Below are 18,822 nucleotides of genomic sequence, written 5' to 3' on the forward strand. Positions count from 1 at the left end.
TCGACCATCGAGGGTTGTTGGCTCTATGAGTTGATCACTGGCAAAGTGTCTGCAGCAGAGCCTGGTGTGAGAGGTAATCGTGAAATGATCCCGGCGTATATTTACCAGCCATTGTCTTCTCAAGTCGGAATGGGTCGGAAAGGCATGAAAACTTAGTATGCCGTTAAATTTGGCTGAAGCTGAACAAAGTGGGACACAGCAATGCTCGGAGTATTTCTTCTCCTGTTTTTGAAAATGTTCTGTTTTAAATACTTTCCTTTTTATACTCATTCTGAAGCGACATTAGCATAGCTACCGATAGATAAGCAAACGTACCGGAAACGCACAAGCGGTACTATTTGGAAACGGAAATACGTCACATGCCCTAGTGCAAGTAGTCTATTCTCCGCAGCTTCTGCTCATTTCAGCACAATTGTCAGTCTCTCCACCTCTTCTTTGTGAGAAAGACTGTGGCGCAGAGAGATATGTGCCTGCCTTGAGTACCAGAAGGGCCAGGTTCGAATCCTGCTCAGGGCAACATTTTTTTTTTCAACCTTTTCTGCTTTTTTCAGCAGACATCTTCAGCGTTAAGGCATCCACACAGCATTTTCGCAGGAAATGCAAATTTTTCTAGTTTTTCATCATTTTGATGGTCACTGTAGTGGCTATATTAGTTTCTTAAAGTTCTCTCTTTGTCTTATATTTAATATAACCACACTACGGACGGACAAGTGCCTGTTTTTACACGTTGTCGTTAGCAACCAAGACGGTAAAAAAATGGCGTGGCTCCGCCGTCTGCTTGTTTGTTTTGCATACCTTTTACAATAAAGCTCAAAATCCTGTTGAGACTTTTCAAAATAAACTAAATCCCATGAAAGAGTATGGAGAGCATTTATGGATGAGAAGCAAAAAAGAGCCATCGGGTGCTAAAAAATAAACCTTAGACTCAAACGTTAGAGCAGGCTTTTCCCGGCAGCACGCCGTGTAATAAATACTCACAAAGAAAACAACGGCCGTTACAACTTATGTCTAAAAATGTATCGTTTCATGCATCGGTTAAAAGTCTCAACTCCAGGTACATGACGCCCAGCTGGAAACACTTCAATGCAAGTCAATCTGCCTGAGATTCACAGAATTTACAGAAAATGTTAAATTCTTGTGATTTATATCGTTATCGGGATGATAGATGTCTTATATCGGGATATGAGATTTTGGTCATATCGCACAGCCCTACGGTTGATCACAATATTCTCCTGGCAAGGCTAGAACAAGTAGTTGGACTTAAAGGTAATGAATGTCCTTTCATGGTTTAAATAATACTTATCCAAGAGGTCTTTCTCTTCGTTTAAGGCATGGCTCTGTAGAGCACCACTGTCACTGTGGAAATGCAAACGCACCCACATTTGCCACTAAAAACAGACCTGCAACACAAACGTATTCAGGAGCCCCCAGTTTTAATCAGAAACACTGATAACCCAACAGCAGCAGCAATGATGACGCTGGCACAGTTACACAATGCAAAGAGCAAACAGGTGGAGCTTTACTGAGACGATTAGTTCAGGTTGAGTGAAAGAAAAGTTGTTTCTAGCGTCCAAAACATCAGTGCTGTTCCTGTAGTCGATCTTAGTTTTTCAGTTTAGTGGGAAAAAGTGTGTTTGTTGATCAAAGGACCTGATCAACAAACTCAACTAACTAGTTTATTATGTGAATGTCACATGTGGCCAGTTTTCTCACAGACTTATGGAAAAACATTCAGCTTTGACAGGTGAAGTAACAGAAACAAGCATACACACGCCTAAAACTTACCGAGGAAGCGGAATGTCCTGCGTACCAGTGGGTTGAGGTAACAGCAGTCTCCGGTGGCCACCGTCTTCTCTAAACGGTCAAACTCCTTGGACGTGTACTGGACCAGAAACAGCACAGTCTCTGTCACTGTGATCTAGGAGAAATAGGGGCCACATACACAAAGAAAACAGATTACTGAAAGGAGCAGCACTTTACCTGTGAGTGGGTGCTGCTAGTGTGGGTGGTGTTATTTTGTCAGTCATTCGTACCAGTGCTCTCTCAGTGGGCTCCATCACTAGTGACACAGCTGCTGAATACACAAAAGGACTCAAGCCTGTCTATGTGCAAATATGTATGCTTTTGAAAACAGGACCGAGCCCACTTTCTATGCAACTCTCTAAAGTTGACTATTAGCCAAAGAAAGCTGCTACAGACAAACATGGCAGGCCACTGATCCTTCCAGTCCCCAGGGTGAGGTCTGAAGAGCTGGAGCAAACGTCTAAATCAGGGACGGATGGAAACCTTTCAAACAAGTAATTTTCTAAACAGCTGTTTACGTCAGGCAGCTTCAATGCAACATTAAAATTAATTATAAATAAACTGTATTTATTATTGTTTTCAGACACTGATGCCAGTGAGCAGCAGAATGGTGAATGTGTAACTGATGCAAAAGAAGCCAGTGTGTGTTTGTGGAATGAAAGAACAGTGTAACAGTGTAACAGTGTAACAGTCAGTGAATCACTGACATGTGTGTGGCACCGAGTAATATCACACTTTATTAAACACACAGTTCCTGTTAGCAGACACACTCATGTTTGGGTCTGGATGTGGGATTTCTCTTCATGAGGAGAAAAATATGAAAGATCATGCCACTACAGAACATAATAGCTTTTAGACACAAAAACTACGGTGGCTTAGGGAACCAGTGAAAAGTGATAGAAACCCGAGGTGACCAGTAAAAACAGGTACGGTGGTTGACGCAGTCACTCCTCTTCAGCTAAGGCAGTGTTTCCCAACCACTGCACCGCGGCACATAGGTGTGCCGTGAGAAATGATCAGGTGTGCCGTGGAAGATTATCTGGTTCCACCTGATTAGTAATCTAAGCGATCGGTGTGGGTATCGGGCAGAACAATTACATTCTCTTCCACTAGAGGGCAGTACAACTACCTGCTCTAATTAAATGGGTTGCCAGCTGTCAGTAAAACAGAAGAAGACGAAGAAGAAATTACATAACAGCCATGCTGTGAGTGAGCCGATGCAGCGTAATAGTAATAGATACATATGTGAAAGGACAAAGTAGTCAGTGGGACCTGGTGCTGGAGAAAACTCTGACCCCGATGAGGACCTAGCACAAGCACTGGTCAGAAGAAAGCAAAAAAGGTATACTGGGGACAAACCAAGCCAATTTTTTTCTTACTTCCCCTGTCATAAATCATAGCGCCATAACTCACTTTCTCTCATATGTCCAAGTTTTTCCCTGCAAATACTTTATTTCCCAGTCTGTTGGGACAGTTAACTAAGCAGTGTATTTGGTTCCTCCAGGGATCAAACCAGGCTGCTTTCACTCATTAGGTGAATGTAAAGCATCGCACTCTGGAGCCACTGAAAGAGTCCACACGATAGATCTCTTACATTAGACAACTGATAAAATATAACCAAATAAAACTCAACACCAACGCGACTGGCACCAGGTGGAGTGGAAGTGATGACCCTACCACGTCAGCTACTCATCATTGATATGAGGAGCTGTATTTCCATGGTGACACTGGTAGGGATGTACTGGGATGAAATACACTGCACACCGTGATAGTCGTAACATCAGTAAAAGAATGCAGGGCCTGCACTGTGCTCAGTAACACTGCACTGACCACTTTAAAGCCTGTTTTTCAAACAGAGCCACATGAGCCTATCTGACGATGATGAGGATCAAACTATGCTGGCTAAAAGTCACTGTTTTATCCTTTATTGTACACATATATGTATTGTATATGTGTGAATGTGTGCGTGAATGGGTGGATGGATGACTGGATATGTAAAGCGCTTTGGGGTCCTTAGGGACTAGTAAAAGCGCTATATAAATACAGGCCATTTACCATTTACCATTGTAGAATAGACCGTTGCACTCAGACACTAACAGCAGGGAGAATTCCCCCTCTCTGAGGAATTTGAGGGGGATGATCTGCCTGGACTGTTGTTGGCACCGGAAGGTACAAAACTTTGATGTTGATTCTGCTAGACCGAAAGTTCTCCCCCAAGTTTTTGACCAATCAATCCTGTTTTTATAACTTACAATAAAAAGTGATTACCTGGAAAGAGAAGAGCTCAAAGAAATCATTAAAAGACTCAAATTACCATGACATTCATGCCCATTGTGACTGTATGGAAACCTTTAACCACACCAGTATAGTTAGTAATTAAAACCTCAAGATGTCTTCTACAAGCCAGTACATTGTAGTAATGATACTATTTTTAGAGCCTCATCTCCTGACTTCGGTGCAGAAGATGAAGCTTGAAGAGGAAGACAATGAGGTGGAAATGAGAGAGGAGAAAGAGTAGTGGAGGAGAAGGCATGAAGAAAGACACAATAAGGAAAGAGATCATGTACAAATGCTAAATAGTCAAATATAATCTGAAAGAACTATTTGTGATCCTAAAATCAAAAGTTACTTATACGGTCTCTTGCATACATAAACACATAAAAAGTGAATAGAAGGGAAAGCAATGTTCATTTCAGCCGCTGTACTAAAGATGGTGGGGAAACAAGGCAAGCTGGGGAAACTAAACTAAAACCTAAACTGTAATAAACTCAAATTAACAAATATAAATATATATATATATAGCAGCGTGTGGCTGCTATAATGCGGTTATGGCATTAACGTCATTTTAACGAGATTAACGCTAACAGCACGAATATATATATATATATATATATATATATATATATATATATATATATATATATATATATATATATATCCATCCATTCGCTTCTGCTTATCCTTTTCAGGGTCGGGAGGGTGCTGGAGCCTACGCCAGCTGTCATAGGGTGAGAGGCGGGGTAGACCCTGGACAGGTCGCCAGTCTGTCGCAGGGCCAACACACAGACACAAACAACCATTGGGCAATTTAGATTGATCAGTTAACCTATCCCCACAAACTGCATGTCATTGGACTGTTGGAGGAAGCGGGAGTACCCGGGGAGAAATGTGGTGACGTTCCATCCATCCATTTATTTTTGCATTTTTACTGCCATCTCAGATATCATCAGGTGCCGTTGCTAGGCTGCAAATGTCACAGTAAAGCAGTGTGACAAGTAAAAAAGGGACAAAGGATAAATCTTCTGCTGTTTTTATTATGGGAGAAACTTGTGCTGTTGCCATGGTTTCACTCATTTTATTATGAGGAACAACAAAAGACATGGAGGAGTAGGCTCCACATGCTCAGCACAGCTCTGTTCTTACATGTCCCCCACATACATGTGTGCTGTCAGGACTACAACACGGTTCTTACACGACTGCGACAGACCTTAGAGTTTCCATCTGATTTCATGTTTAATGTTAAATGTATTCTGCATACATGGCCACACTACTGCATCGCGGGTGGATCACTTTGCTTTACGGCTACAAGCACACTTTAAGTAGTGACAGAATCACTTTCCAAGGAATCAAACATCATTAGAATATCAGCAAAGAACACAAACAAGCTTCTCGCTGTGCTACACACGGAGTAAGGCTGCTACAATATCATATCTCCACTACATCATTTTTGTAGCCCATGCATAATTATCTAGGTTATGAAATAGTTTAAAGTATTATCTTAGAATAATCTACAGTAAGAAATACCATTCACAAGTTGGAAAATTAAAGATGGTTCAAGTCCCAGAAATTCACCTGAGCTCAGCTCACCATGCAATGCTAAGAGAAACTGCGAAATCCCAAGAACTCCATCTCAGACCCTGTGGGCTGTAATTAGCACATTAAATATTAAAGTTCATGACAGTACAGTTAGAAAGACTCTGAAGAAATATGATTGGAGGTGTTCCCATGGGAAGCTGAACAAACAAGACTTTTGGAGCAAAGTTCTCTGAACAGATGAGACATGAGTGGAGATGCTGGTCACCTGGTACTCCACATTCACTGAGTCAACCACAAACTCTTATATATGCCAAACTATTCTAGAGTCAGAGGTGAGGCCCAGTCAATGTCCAGACCTTGAAATGCTGTGGTAGGACCTCAAGAGAGCTGTGCATAAAGGAATGACCACAAACGCCACACAACTGAAGCATTTGTGGAAAAACAGTGGGCCAGAATTCCTTACATTTAGTTAAATAAATAATGGCACTGTGTATTATTTCATGTGTTCTTCTGGTTTTATTTGACTACATTTACCTGGTAAGGATCAGATGATTTATTTTTTTTAATGTTAGAACTATTTACTCTCTACCTTCAGATTGTTGATCATGGACATGTTATTACCGTAAGTTACCACTTCAGGGGTTATTATTAAAAGTCTTGCTTGCTAGGGTTAGCCAGACCCTTTAGCAACCCCAGTGTATTGCCTGTGATCATCATTGAGAATGGCAAGAAATGGCTAAGGGGCTGCCTGATTTCCAAAAAGCCTGAGCAGCACTTTGTCCCACTTTCTCACTGGCTGTAACACAAGCTGACAGGTCCACAGTGACAATGTGCTACTTGTTTAGTCCCTTAACCACCTCTCTGCCCTCTCTATGTCCTTATCGTCCTCACTGTAGAGCTATACGCCATTGGTTAAGTCATGCTGACAAGGCCAGGGTGACCTCAGCAGCTCCTCAGTCAGGGATGAACTTGCTCACTTCTTTCAGTCTCTTCTCTTTGAATCTTGCTTATTTAATTTCACACCAGTCTATATCAAAGCACTGAGCTCTGTTCATCAGTAAGACAGAATCCACTTACACTGAACCAGCGTCTCAATACGTCTCAATTCTCAAGCCAATAATTGGGTTTGCAGTGGCAATCCATTTTACCAGAACAGTGAGACCTAGCTAGTAAATTGAAGAAGATTTGAGCATGCTGACACCAAGAGATTCCCAGGACATTTTTAGACACTGAAGCCTCTCGTCTGTGTGGTATGCATCTGTACACAGCAGTCATTTAAAAGGAGGCTCTGAACAGTGGCCCAAAACAAGCAGCCCCATCAATGACTGGCCACCACGGTGCATGATAAAGTACTCATGGCATGAAGAGCTGTTGATGCTCATCTTGCTAGAAAATCCAATCCAATCCAACTTTATTTACTGTATATAGCACTTTTAAAAACAACAAAGTTGACCAAAGTGCTTTCCAATAATAAAACAGAGATAGAAAAGGTTGCAGAACCCTCTCTTAAGACATATTTTAAGCATAGAAGCATGCAGGAATTTAGAAACGCCTGTGTGGTTCAGAATGATGATGGCTGTGCTGATCAGGGGCAGGGAGTGTTTTCATGTGTAAGGTTGTGCATTCAAAACGTTTCCTTTTAACAGAAAACAGACACACAGAGTAAGATGGCTAGAGATAAATAATAACTAATGATTAAATGCAGAGTGGTGTATAAATACATAATGAGTGAAAAAAGGTGAGTGAGGTCTAAATATTGGCATCAAACTAAGTTATGTGCTCAGATTCATATATTGAAGAAAAAAGTTCCAAATCTATCCAAAGCAGATGTCGCTTCAACCAAACCAAGTCTCCTAACAATGACACAACTGTTCTCTCAGTTTTAAGCACATTTGTTTTCTCTCCAACATAAGCAACAGTGTTTTCCTTTTTGTTCCTTTGTAAGATGAATTATGAAAGAGATTGTTATGGCTGCTCAGGGGTCTGTGAACCTTTTTAATAGACTAAAACACACCCCAACCACAGCATGGTTACACACTCACTTATTCAGTCATTTATATTTCTGTGGGGACAAGCACAGCATGAAGAGTAGCATAAAACTTATATGAATGAAATTAAAATTAAAATCAACCTTTAAGATTTAATATTGAATCTTTAAACTATGATGAGTTTGCATTTTCAACCCAAACAGCAGGACATGGGACCAGTGCAGAAACAGAAGGAGAGCCTTTCCCCATTATGAAACTGGAAGTGCCTGCAACATATCAAACAACCGTGTTTGATATGTCAAAATCTTAAAATTCAGGTGTTTTCAGTCCGACAGGTACACCACCTGTCAAACGTTTTATAACACCCTCATTTTTCTGTTTTTTTTGCTATTCAAGTGGTTCAAGTCCAATGAATAGCTTGATGGTACAAAGGTAAGTGGTGACTTAACTGGTTTAACTGCCAGAGGTTACAAAAGGGTAGGGTTACCCAAAACTGAAAAATAATGTACATTTCAGAATTATACAACAGGTCTTTTTCAGAGAACAGAGCGTCAGAGCGTCAGTGCCCATAGGTGTGAATGTGAGTCCGAACGGTTGTCTGTCTCTATGTGTTAGTGTAACCGGTGTGATTCTGCGTTGTGTCTGACAAAAAAGGTAAAAGAAAGAAAGACCTCCAAGTAAATAATTTGCCCACTCCAGCTCCTCTCCCACAGGGGAATTGTAGAAAAAGGGCATTTATTTTTACATTAAACATAAAATATGCATTTACACGTAACATATTTGACATAAGATAAAACAAAAACATCAACATGAAATCCGACATACCTGATAAAAAAAGGTAAAAGAAAGAAAGACCTCCAAGTAAATAATTTGCCCACTCCAGCTCAACCCACCACAACTCCCAAGCTAGCAAGGAGTATATATTCATGCTAGCATTTATGGAGCCTAAAACACATTTATGATACACACATACTACACACTTATCACATCTTACAAAAACAGGCTTAATAATGACAATAACTGAACTAACATCGCAATCATAAACATCAGGGTGGCTAAATATGAATTATGTGTGTTTTTAAGGTGTTGGAAAGAAATGACACCCACCTCTCCCACAGGGGAATTGTAGAAAAAGGGGAGAGGCAAAAGGGGTACACTGTATTTATAGGATTGCACCAAAGAAGAAGAAGAAAACAATAAGGAGGGGCTCTAACTGATAATGAACATAACTACAGGCTTGGAGGTCCTAAAAGTCAGGTATGATAGGAGCAGTTTGGGGGTTTAGAATACATTTTGTGTAATTATAACAATGTGATTTATGACTCTGTTACATTAGTCCTGCGACAGACTGGCGACCTGTCCAGGGGGTCTGCTTCATCCCCCTCCCGCCAACAGGGATAAGAAGGGAATGGATGCAAAAGAAATGGCTGTTGCAAACTACCGTAGGCTGTAAATGGCATGTTGTGTGGCATGGTACACCCCCGCCCACCACCACTACCAGAAAAAATAACATAAACAAAAAAACTATTAATAACTATTCCGACCTGTCTAATATGTAATATTAACAGGAGGCTGAGGGTCTGTGTGCAGCATGAAACCAGCTGCACCACCTCTGGGCTGATATGCAGAGCATGGGGCTTTCTGGCTAAGCCCAGTGAGCATCAGAGCAAATCTGTCTAAAAGCCAGACTGTACAACACCAAACATAGCAGTGTTACCCAGATCTGTGACAAGCATCAGTGTTGGAAAAACATCTTGTTTGTTCCTTACACCTCTATGCAAACTCACTGGGATGGCTTCATGGAGATGAATGCCAGCACTCTGTGCTGGGACAACTGAAAATAACAACTAACAAATCACTTTACTTTCCAAGTCACAGTCTCTACAGATCTGCCTTTAACACTGAGAACACTGGATATGTCACAGATATTGGAAATATCCTTGCTTCAATAGATAGTCCACTTACGTTTCTGGATTAAAAGGTGTAAGAAGCACACAGAGGCCTGCCTCCCAGCACAATTCAACCCCATACAGGATCGACCCTTCCACTGCGGATGCTATTGCCATCACTCTTCATACCACGCTGACCCTCCTGGAACACTCAGGTAAATAGGTTACAGGTAAGCATTCAGTATGCCGGCCATTGTAGTGCAGTGAGTGCTGGACCTGAAGCTCCCACATTCAGCCTGTACCTGGATTAAAGACTTGGAGATTATGTATCGGAATTTCAGGAGCAGGACCACACCTCCAAACACGCTCCTTCCGGTTGTCATCTACAGAGGTTCCCCCAGTTCTGCAAGCTGTATATTCTCATTTACATTCCCCACCCTCCCTCCCTCCTTGTTCTCAATTCTTTAACTTCCTCATTTCTGTTTAGTACATGGGGATCAGAATCAGAATCAGAATCAGAAAGGGTTTTATTGCCAAATGTTGAGCAGGTTTACAACATTAGGAAATTGCTGCGGTGCTTCAGTGCAAACATACTGTCATAAATTGCGCTTAAATAGACATGAAAAAATAAAAGTAAGAATAAGAATTAAAAGTGCTACGTAGAAAGATATATGCATGAGATATACATGAGATATATACATGAGAATAAGAATTAAAAGTGCTACGTAGAAAGATATATACATGAGTGCAGGTGGTGATCAGTGCCAAACATGGAATGATGCAGTGAACACAGCGTAGGGTCATGTGTTAGTGGTGGGAACAGTCGTACGTTTATTGTTCATGTGTTCAACAGCAGAGGGGAAGAAACTGTTCTTATGGCGAGAGGTTCTGGTGCGAATGGACCGGAGCCTCCTGCCTGAGGGGAGCAGGTCAAACAGACTGTGTCCAGGGTGAGAGGGGTCAGCTGAGATCCGAGCTGCACGCCGCAGTGTCCTGGAGGTGTACAGGTCCTGCAGAGATGGGAGTCTGCAGCCAATCACCTTCTCAGCAGAGCGCACAACACGCTGCAATCTCTGTTTGTCCCTGATAGTGGCTCCAGCGTACCACACGGTGATGGAGGAGGTGAGGATGGACTCGATGATTGCGGTGTAGAATTGCATCATCGTCCGTGTTGGCAGGTTGAATTTCTTCAGCTGCCTCAGGAAGTACATCCTCTGCTGGGCTTTCTTGATGACGGAGGTGATGGTGGGCTCCCACTTCAGGTCCTGGGTGATGGTGGTACCCAGGAAGCGGAATGAGTCCACAGAGGTGATGGGGGTGTCAGTCAGGATGATGGGGGGGAGTGGGGCTGTGTGCTTCCTGAAGTCCACAATAATCTCCACTGTCTTCTGGGCATTCAGCACCAGGTTGTTGTGGCTGCACCAGGACACCAGACGTTCAACCTCCCTCCTGTAGGCAGACTCATCCCCGTCCGAGATGAGCCCAATAACGGTGGTGTCATCTGCAAACTTGATTAGCTTGACAGACTGGTGGGTGGAGGTGCAGCAGTTGGTGTACAGGGAGAAGAGCAGAGGAGAAAGAACACAGCCCTGAGGGGAGCCGGTGCTGATGGTCCGGGAGTCCGAGACATTCTTTCCCAGCCTCACATGCTGCTTCCTGTCCGTCAGGAAGTCAGTGATCCACCGGCAGATGGGATCAGGCACATTCATCTGGGAAAGCTTGCCTCGGAGATGATCTGCCAGGCCCGGGAGCCGCCGCCAGTCCCCTTCGAGGCCTTCCCCAAACCACAGCTCAGTTCATGTCCAAGCATCACCTTTACCTACTAAAACGCTGTCAAACCTCAAATGAGGACGTGGGCCCAGCGAGTGAAATTCTTTTAAACAGACCACAGCGTGTAAAACTTGCCCCCAGTTATCGATCTACAAGCTCGTAGCATGCGTGATAATCTGGTATTTTCTGGTATTCCAGAAGCCGCTGGAGAGGACGCGGAGACCACGGTAAAAAGCTTCATCAAAACCCACCTGAAGCTGCCGGAGGACACTGTGAAGAACATCGTCTTCGATAGGGTACATCGCCTCGGCCCCATTCGGGCTACGGCCGGGAGACCACGTCCTATCGTGGCCAAATTCGGCCACTTCAAACAAAAGCAACATGTGAAAAGCCGCGGCAGGGAATTAAAAGGAACGGACTTCAGCGTGAACGACCAGTTCCCCAAAGAGATCTTGGAACGACGCAGGGTCCTCTTCCCAATCCGACGCGGCTTCATCCAGAAGGGCTCCCGCGCTGTCATCGCTGTGGACCGGCTGTACGTGGACGGACAGCTCCACCGCGACCCCAACATCACTCCGTGGCTGTATTAACCTCACACCAGATAAGAATCAGCTACACCCTTTCCCTATCCACTCACACTAACTTGCATTAACATCTGTTTAACTTACCAGCATCAAATCGCATCTTAAAGTGTGCTTTCATAGCAGAATTAACACCGTCACTCTCCGTCAGTGATTTAATTGGAATGTTTACGTTTTGTTTCTGTTTTTTTTTCTTCTCGTTTTTTTTTTCCTCTCTTTTCCCCCTCTTGGTTTTATGCTGCTCACCCCTGTCCTTGGTTTCTTTCTTTATTCCTTTCACTGCCTCGATCACCTGCTTCGACACTCATCCACAAACATCCTTTATTTCGACACATACGCACCATGCGCTCAACGGCAGCACATTTACATCAGTCAGACAGCGCACACAGTCATATAAGATACACACACACTTAAGCCAAGCCTACTCATATTAGTAACTATGCATACACAAAGTCAGACTCAGGGAGCATCTCGCCACACATTTTTTCTCTCTCTCCTTCTCTTTATTTATGAACAAGTGACGTATTCTCTCCACCTGTCTAAGCGACGCACACAGCATACATCCCTAGTTATACACACACATCTATGGGTACACTGAGGTTCATTACATGGAATATAAATGGAGCTGGCTCCAGAGAAAAGAGGTTAAAAATATTTAACCAACTCAAAAAACTACAGGCAGATGTTGTCCTATTACAAGAGACCCACAGACCTCTTAGAGGTTCGAATGAACTTAAAACACCTGAGTTTCCTAATGTGTTCTCAGCTTGTTATAATTCTAGACAAAGGGGAGTAGCAATTTTAATACATAAAAATATTAATTTCACAGTACTCGATACAGTTATAGATCCAGAGGGCAGATTCTTAATCATTAAACTATCTATACGTGATAAAAATCTATGTATTGTAAGTGTATATGGTCCAAATGTTGATGATCCCTCATTCTTTCACGGTTTTTTCAGTGCACTCTCTGAACACTTAGATGGCACACTTGTTCTTGGAGGCGACCTCAACCTTGGACTAAATGAAGACATGGATAGGCTCAATACAGCGGGAACTCAGCGTAATTGGCAGTCCACAAATATAATCAAACAGTATATGAGTGACTTTGGTCTTTGCGATGCATGGCGCTCCCTTCACCCCACCAGTAAGGAATATACTTTTTTCTCACATGTTCATCACTCCTACTCTCGTCTGGATTATTTTTTGGTCAGCAGCTCACTGCTGAACGACATTTCAGACACTGAGATTCACCCTATAGCTGTCAGCGATCATGCTCCTGTATCTTTAACACTAATGCACAAGAATAATACTACGCCAAGAAAAAACTGGAGATTTAATATATCACTACTTAAAGATGAAGACTTTATTAAATATTTTAAAAAAGAGTGGACTTCATATTTGGACTATAATGACACTCCCGAAACATCAGCTTCTGTTCTATGGGAAGCAGGGAAAGCTGTGATGAGAGGTAAAATAATTTCTTTCTCATCACATAAAAAGAAAAAAGAAAACAAAAATATTCAGGAATTAGAAAAAAACATCAAATCACTAGAAGAAGCCTACGCGTCCCACCAAGATCAGGAAACATTGAACAAAATCCGCAAAACAAAACTAGAATTAAATGAGATAATTGATAAAAAAACAAAATTCTTAGTACAAAGACTACACCTACAAAATTATGAACATGGTAATAAATCCGGTCAATTTCTAGCAAACCAGCTAAAAATAAATAAAGAAAAAACAACTATATGTGCTGTTCAAGATTCATCTGGGAACACATTATATGAACCGATACAAATAAACAACATTTTCAGGGATTTCTATAAAACGTTGTATTCACCACAAATAAACCCATCTAAAAAAGAAATTGATCAGTTTTTGGACAACATAACTCTTCCAAAATTATTGGACACTCAAGCAATGGCACTGGATTCACCACTGACACCAGGTGAACTCCAGGAAGCCCTGATAAGTATGCACAATAATAAGGCTCCAGGTCCAGATGGCTTTCCTGCAGAATTCTACAAAGAATTCTGGTCGATTCTAGCACCAGTTTTCTACAGAACGTTGTTGGAAATTAAAGAAAAGGGCAGACTTCCATCAAATATGAATTCTGCAAACATTAATCTCCTGCTAAAACCAGGCAAAGACCCTGTATATCCCTCAAGCTATCGTCCAATATCCCTTATAAATGTAGACCTTAAAATAATCTGCAAAGCTCTCTCAAAGAGACTGGAGAAAATAACCCCCCTCTTAATTCATCCTGACCAAACTGGTTTCATAAAAGGTAGGCACTCATCAACAAATACACGTAGATTACTTAATTTGATAGACTACTCATACAGTAAAAACCTAGAAACTACAATATTCTCTTTAGACGCAGAAAAAGCATTTGACAGAGTTAACTGGAAATTTCTATTTGCAACTTTACACAAATTTGGTTTTGGATCCTCTTTCATAAACTGGTTAAAAATATTATATAATTCCCCAACAGCTTGTGTTAGAACAAATGACCAGACATCCTCCAGCTTCTGTCTCTTGAGGGGCACCAGGCAGGGATGCCCACTCTCCCCTTCACTATTTGCAATTTTTATTGAACCACTAGCAGCAGCAATTAGACAGAATTCAGTAATTAAGGGCATAAAATGCAAGAACGTGGAACATAAAATCAGCCTTTATGCGGATGATGTGTTACTCTTTCTCCAAAATTCACAAACCAATATCTCTGGGGTGATTGAATTGATAAACTCTTTTGCAAGAATATCAGATTACTCAATTAACTGGTCAAAATCTACAGTCCTACCGATTAATTGCTCCTTCCATAATTCCTCTTCTACACCACTGCAATCGGGAAATATAAAATATTTAGGTATTAATGTTTCTCCCAAGCTTGCAGATCTAACTAAATTAAACCATATCCCACTTTTAAAGAAGGTAGAAGATGATCTGGCTAGATGGAAATGTCTACCCATATCACTCATGGGAAGGGTTGCCGCTATAAAAATGATGGTCTTACCAAAAATAAATTATTTATTCTCAATGATCCCAACTAAACCGCCACAAGATTGGTTCAGATCTCTAGATTCATGTATGTCCAAATTCCTTTGGAAAAATAAACCCCCACGTATAAGCTTAAAAACACTACAAAAGACCAAGGATAAAGGAGGACTAGAACTGCCTAACTTTCAGCACTACTTCTTAGCCAACAGGCTTCAGTTTATCTCAGGATGGCTAAAACACACCCTCTTAGATGAACCTTGGCTAGATGTAGAACAAGCACTCTGCAATAATCTAGAGATCTCAGACCTACCATTTATCAGCTCAAACATCCAACGACATGAATGCTTTAAAAGCATCAACATCAGCTCTTCTCTGACAGCATGGTGGGAGTTTCTAAAATTGACGGCGTCTTCATTAATCCCATGCAAACGTACACCTATCTGGAACAACCCTGACATATTACAAAACAATAATATGATAAACTTTTCAGATTGGAGTGATAAAGGAATCAAATATTTAGAACATATACTAGAAGGAACAGAATTTATTTCATTTGACGGACTAGTTACACAATATGGGATCAACAAGAAAAGATTTTTAGAATATCAACAAATTAAATCCATAGTAAAAAATAAATTTAAACCGGGTCAAGTTGAACTACAAACACCACCAAGTGTGGTTCAATTTCTTACTCTTAAAATCCCCCAAATTACTATCCAAAATATACAGAATGCTTTCTAAAACAGATGAATCAATATCACTTCCTATTGCAAAATGGGAAGCGGATTTATCAGTTAACTTAGACCTAAACTTCTGGTCTCAGATTTGCTTAAAAACCTTTCATCTAATTAGAAATCCCAGTCTTCAATTAATTCAATACAAAATATTACATAGAGTGCACTATACAGGTCATCGGATGTTCAAGATGGGCTTTACGTCTACCAACAACTGCTCACACTGCCAAACCAATTCACCGGACAATTATATCCACGCTCTTTGGTTCGGTCCACCAGTTCAGAAGTTTTGGCGCGAGATATGTGAAGACTTATCAAAGTGTCTGAAATGTAACATTCCAACTTCCCCCTTAGTGTGTTTGTTGGGCAGCTTAGATAATGTCACTTCAGAAAAGAATATCGCCCATATGGTTTTCACTGCCCTATGCATAGCCAAGAAAACAGTCCTCATGAACTGGAAAAATAAAAATAATCTTAATTCTAACCAATATAGAAATTATCTATTAGTTTACATTAGTCTTGATACAGCCTCTGCCACCACATCAGATCAATTGCTCTGGGCTCCTTTGATAAGCTCCATCACCTAGTGGGGGTGGGGGGGTCATAGTTTGGTCCCGCCTTCACTGTTGTGATTGGTGTGGGGGTAGGGACAGGCTTAGGGCGTCGGGGGGTTCCCCGGAGGCATCTTCCTTGGGGGGCTCAACCCGGGGTAGCGGTCATGTCCGGTTAGGGGCTCTGTTGGCTCTCAGGTGACTGTTTCCTCGCGGCTGCGTGCAGCGGGGCTAGGGGAGGGTCTGTGCTGACGGACGTGGGTTACTGACCTGGTAGCCTGGCTGCCCCTGGGTGGGTCCGGGATGGGCGTGAGGTTCTGGGGGCGCTCCGTCTCTGGGCTGGGACCCGGACCGGGCCTCGGGGGCTTGGGTCCTGGTTGGTGTGTTGCCGGGGTTGTGGGCGGGTGGGTGCATGGGGGCCCAGCCCTGGAGCAGGGTGCCGCCGGTGCGTCGAGCCACCTGGGGGGCTCTTCAACTGGTGGGGGAGGTTGTCACATCTTGCAGGAGCTTTCCTCTCCTCAGGAGCTCCCTCTGCAGGAGGGGGAGATACAGGAGAGGTGGAGGAAGATCTCAGCCTGGGTGTTTATTGTCTTATGTAGTCTGGAAGATGAGTGGATGGTGGGGTGGGTGCAGTTTTCTCTGTGGTGGGGTTGGGTGGACTGTCCCGGGCTCTGTGGGGCCGGGCGGCGCTGCTGCACTGGGCCCGGTCTGGATGGGCCTGGGCCCCCTTTCCCTGGCGGGTCGCGGAGTATGGGGGTGCCTACTGGGGTCAGCGGGGGAGCTGGCCCCAGGGAGGGGTCACTTGTCCCTCCCTTCCTTCCCTCCCCATCTCCAGCTGCCTCCCTCTTCCCGCTCCACCACAACCACCCACACATGCAGGGCCTTGGAGTAGGGGTATGTCACCAGGGTGCAGAGGAGGCTACCCCCCCCCCCCCCCTGTCCCCTTCTGGCTGCCTCTGCCTCAATTTTATCCCACAACTTAGACATTCACATTACTCACACTCTCATTACACATACATATAGGATCTTGGGGGTGGGCACGATACACGGAGTCCAAAGTACCATCAGGGTGTACACCCCACCCCTGGCATCGTTGCCCACCTCTCAATTTTAAATACACGTAGACATTGAGGGCTAGCAGGAGGGACCATGCGCTTACCTGCTGCTCTCTGGCAGGTAGCTCCAAGCCCTCCTGGGTTTTAAATGCACCTTAGAACACACATGCATCAACATTACAATGAGCGGGTGGAGGGAGGTTTGGAGTCTTCTCTCACCCCCATTCTCTGCGACCTGCTGGAGCAGGGGGGCTAGGACTAGGAGGAGGAGTTGGCCGTCCGACTGCGGTCTGGAGTGTGGAGCCTTCCTGCTGCTGCGGAGTCGGGGCGGTCTGCCTCCCCCCACCGCAGGGAAAAGGGAAACACCACCTGGGTCTGGGTGCAGTTCCCCCCTCCAGGGGCGGGGGCACCTAGACCCGGTTTGTAGAGTACGCTTGGGGAGTGTGATCGTGTGTACAACGTCTCTTTATGTCTGTCTCCACGTTGGTTGAGTGTGGAGTAAGTGCATATGAGAGCATGAGGGTGGGAATGGATGTTTGTGTCTGTGTGTGCCTGTATGTCTGTGTCTATATGTCAGGTTGGGTGTCAGGCGCCACCTCTCTGGGGACATCTCAGGCCCTCCAAGGTTTGGAGGCCTATCTCCCCCTACCACCACTTCCCCTGCCAGTGGCGGACCCCCTCAGACATCGGTGCGTTGGTGGTTCTTTGTGTCCGGGGATGGGCGTCCAGGTACACACCGGCTCACTCCTTGGCGGCCGCTTATCGGGGCCTGGAGCCTGGGGCTCGCTCGGGCCACTTCGGAGGTGGGGTGCCCCCGGCCTCTCGGCCTGGGGCTCGGTCACTCAGGCACAGCTGGCTGCCGGCGGAGCTCACGGGCGCGTCACTGCAACTCCCCCTGGCTTCTGCTCCGCGGCTGCTGAGTGAGCCCTCATCCGGGACTCTCCTCAGCTCTTTCCAGGACAGTGGCGCGGCTGCCCCTCTGTTGGTCTTCCATGGTCTCTTGTGTTCTGGGGGCCTCTGGATGTCTGGAGTTTTGATCTCCTCCACACCTGCTTCACGCCCTGGAGGACGGGGCTGTGGCCCCCCCACACCCTCTAGCAGATTATTACATGAAGGAACCTTTTAAAAAACAAAAAACAAGCACGTCCATGCTCACAGGTGTACACACGGGTGATCACACCCACAAACTACACCCTTTTTGGCTCCTACCTCAAAGCACACTGTGTTCTGTTGATCTTATGTGCTGCACAATAATGTTTAACATTTAGTATTTACTGTCATATTCCCATATATCATTGTGATGTTGTTTATTCTATTACTCTTGTTCTCTTCTGCTTGCTTTCTTTTTTCTTTCTCAGCAGGTGACCCAGGTGATTGATATATGCATTTTTTTTCTCTGCCCGTTCTGTTGGTTTTTGTCTTTTGCCCTTCTCCCCCGTCCCTCTTCTCAGCTGTTTCTCTTTCCCCCTTTCTTTCTCCCCTTCTTTCCCCCAGTCAAGTCTGTCCCGTATTCAGTAAGTGAAAATAAAATAAACAATAAAAGGTGAATCAAATGGACCATTACGGCAAGGCTGGGATGGTCAGTTTGGTAAAGTAAATCCGTTGGGCATCTTTCTTTGCCTTTAGACAACA

The 18,822-nt window shown here is 43.8% G+C and overlaps 1 protein-coding gene across 2 annotated transcripts in view; it reads right to left on the reverse strand.

The window, feature by feature from the left end:
* plppr5b (phospholipid phosphatase related 5b) overlaps positions 1-18,822 on the reverse strand; it is a 139,907-nt gene that overhangs the window by 96,602 nt on the left and 24,483 nt on the right. For both annotated transcript variants that reach the window (XM_085286153.1, XM_085286154.1), the window contains one exon: positions 1,786-1,918. In XM_085286153.1, coding sequence (XP_085142279.1) covers positions 1,786-1,918 — 133 coding nt within the window. The remainder of the gene's footprint in view (positions 1-1,785; positions 1,919-18,822) is intronic.

The sequence above is a fragment of the Mchenga conophoros genome, linkage group LG9 (assembly GCF_057382185.1).
Source record: "Mchenga conophoros isolate Kocher_MC1m ecotype Shallow Benthic linkage group LG9, M_conophoros_male_GT1.1, whole genome shotgun sequence".
Classification (NCBI taxonomy): domain Eukaryota; kingdom Metazoa; phylum Chordata; class Actinopteri; order Cichliformes; family Cichlidae; genus Mchenga; species Mchenga conophoros.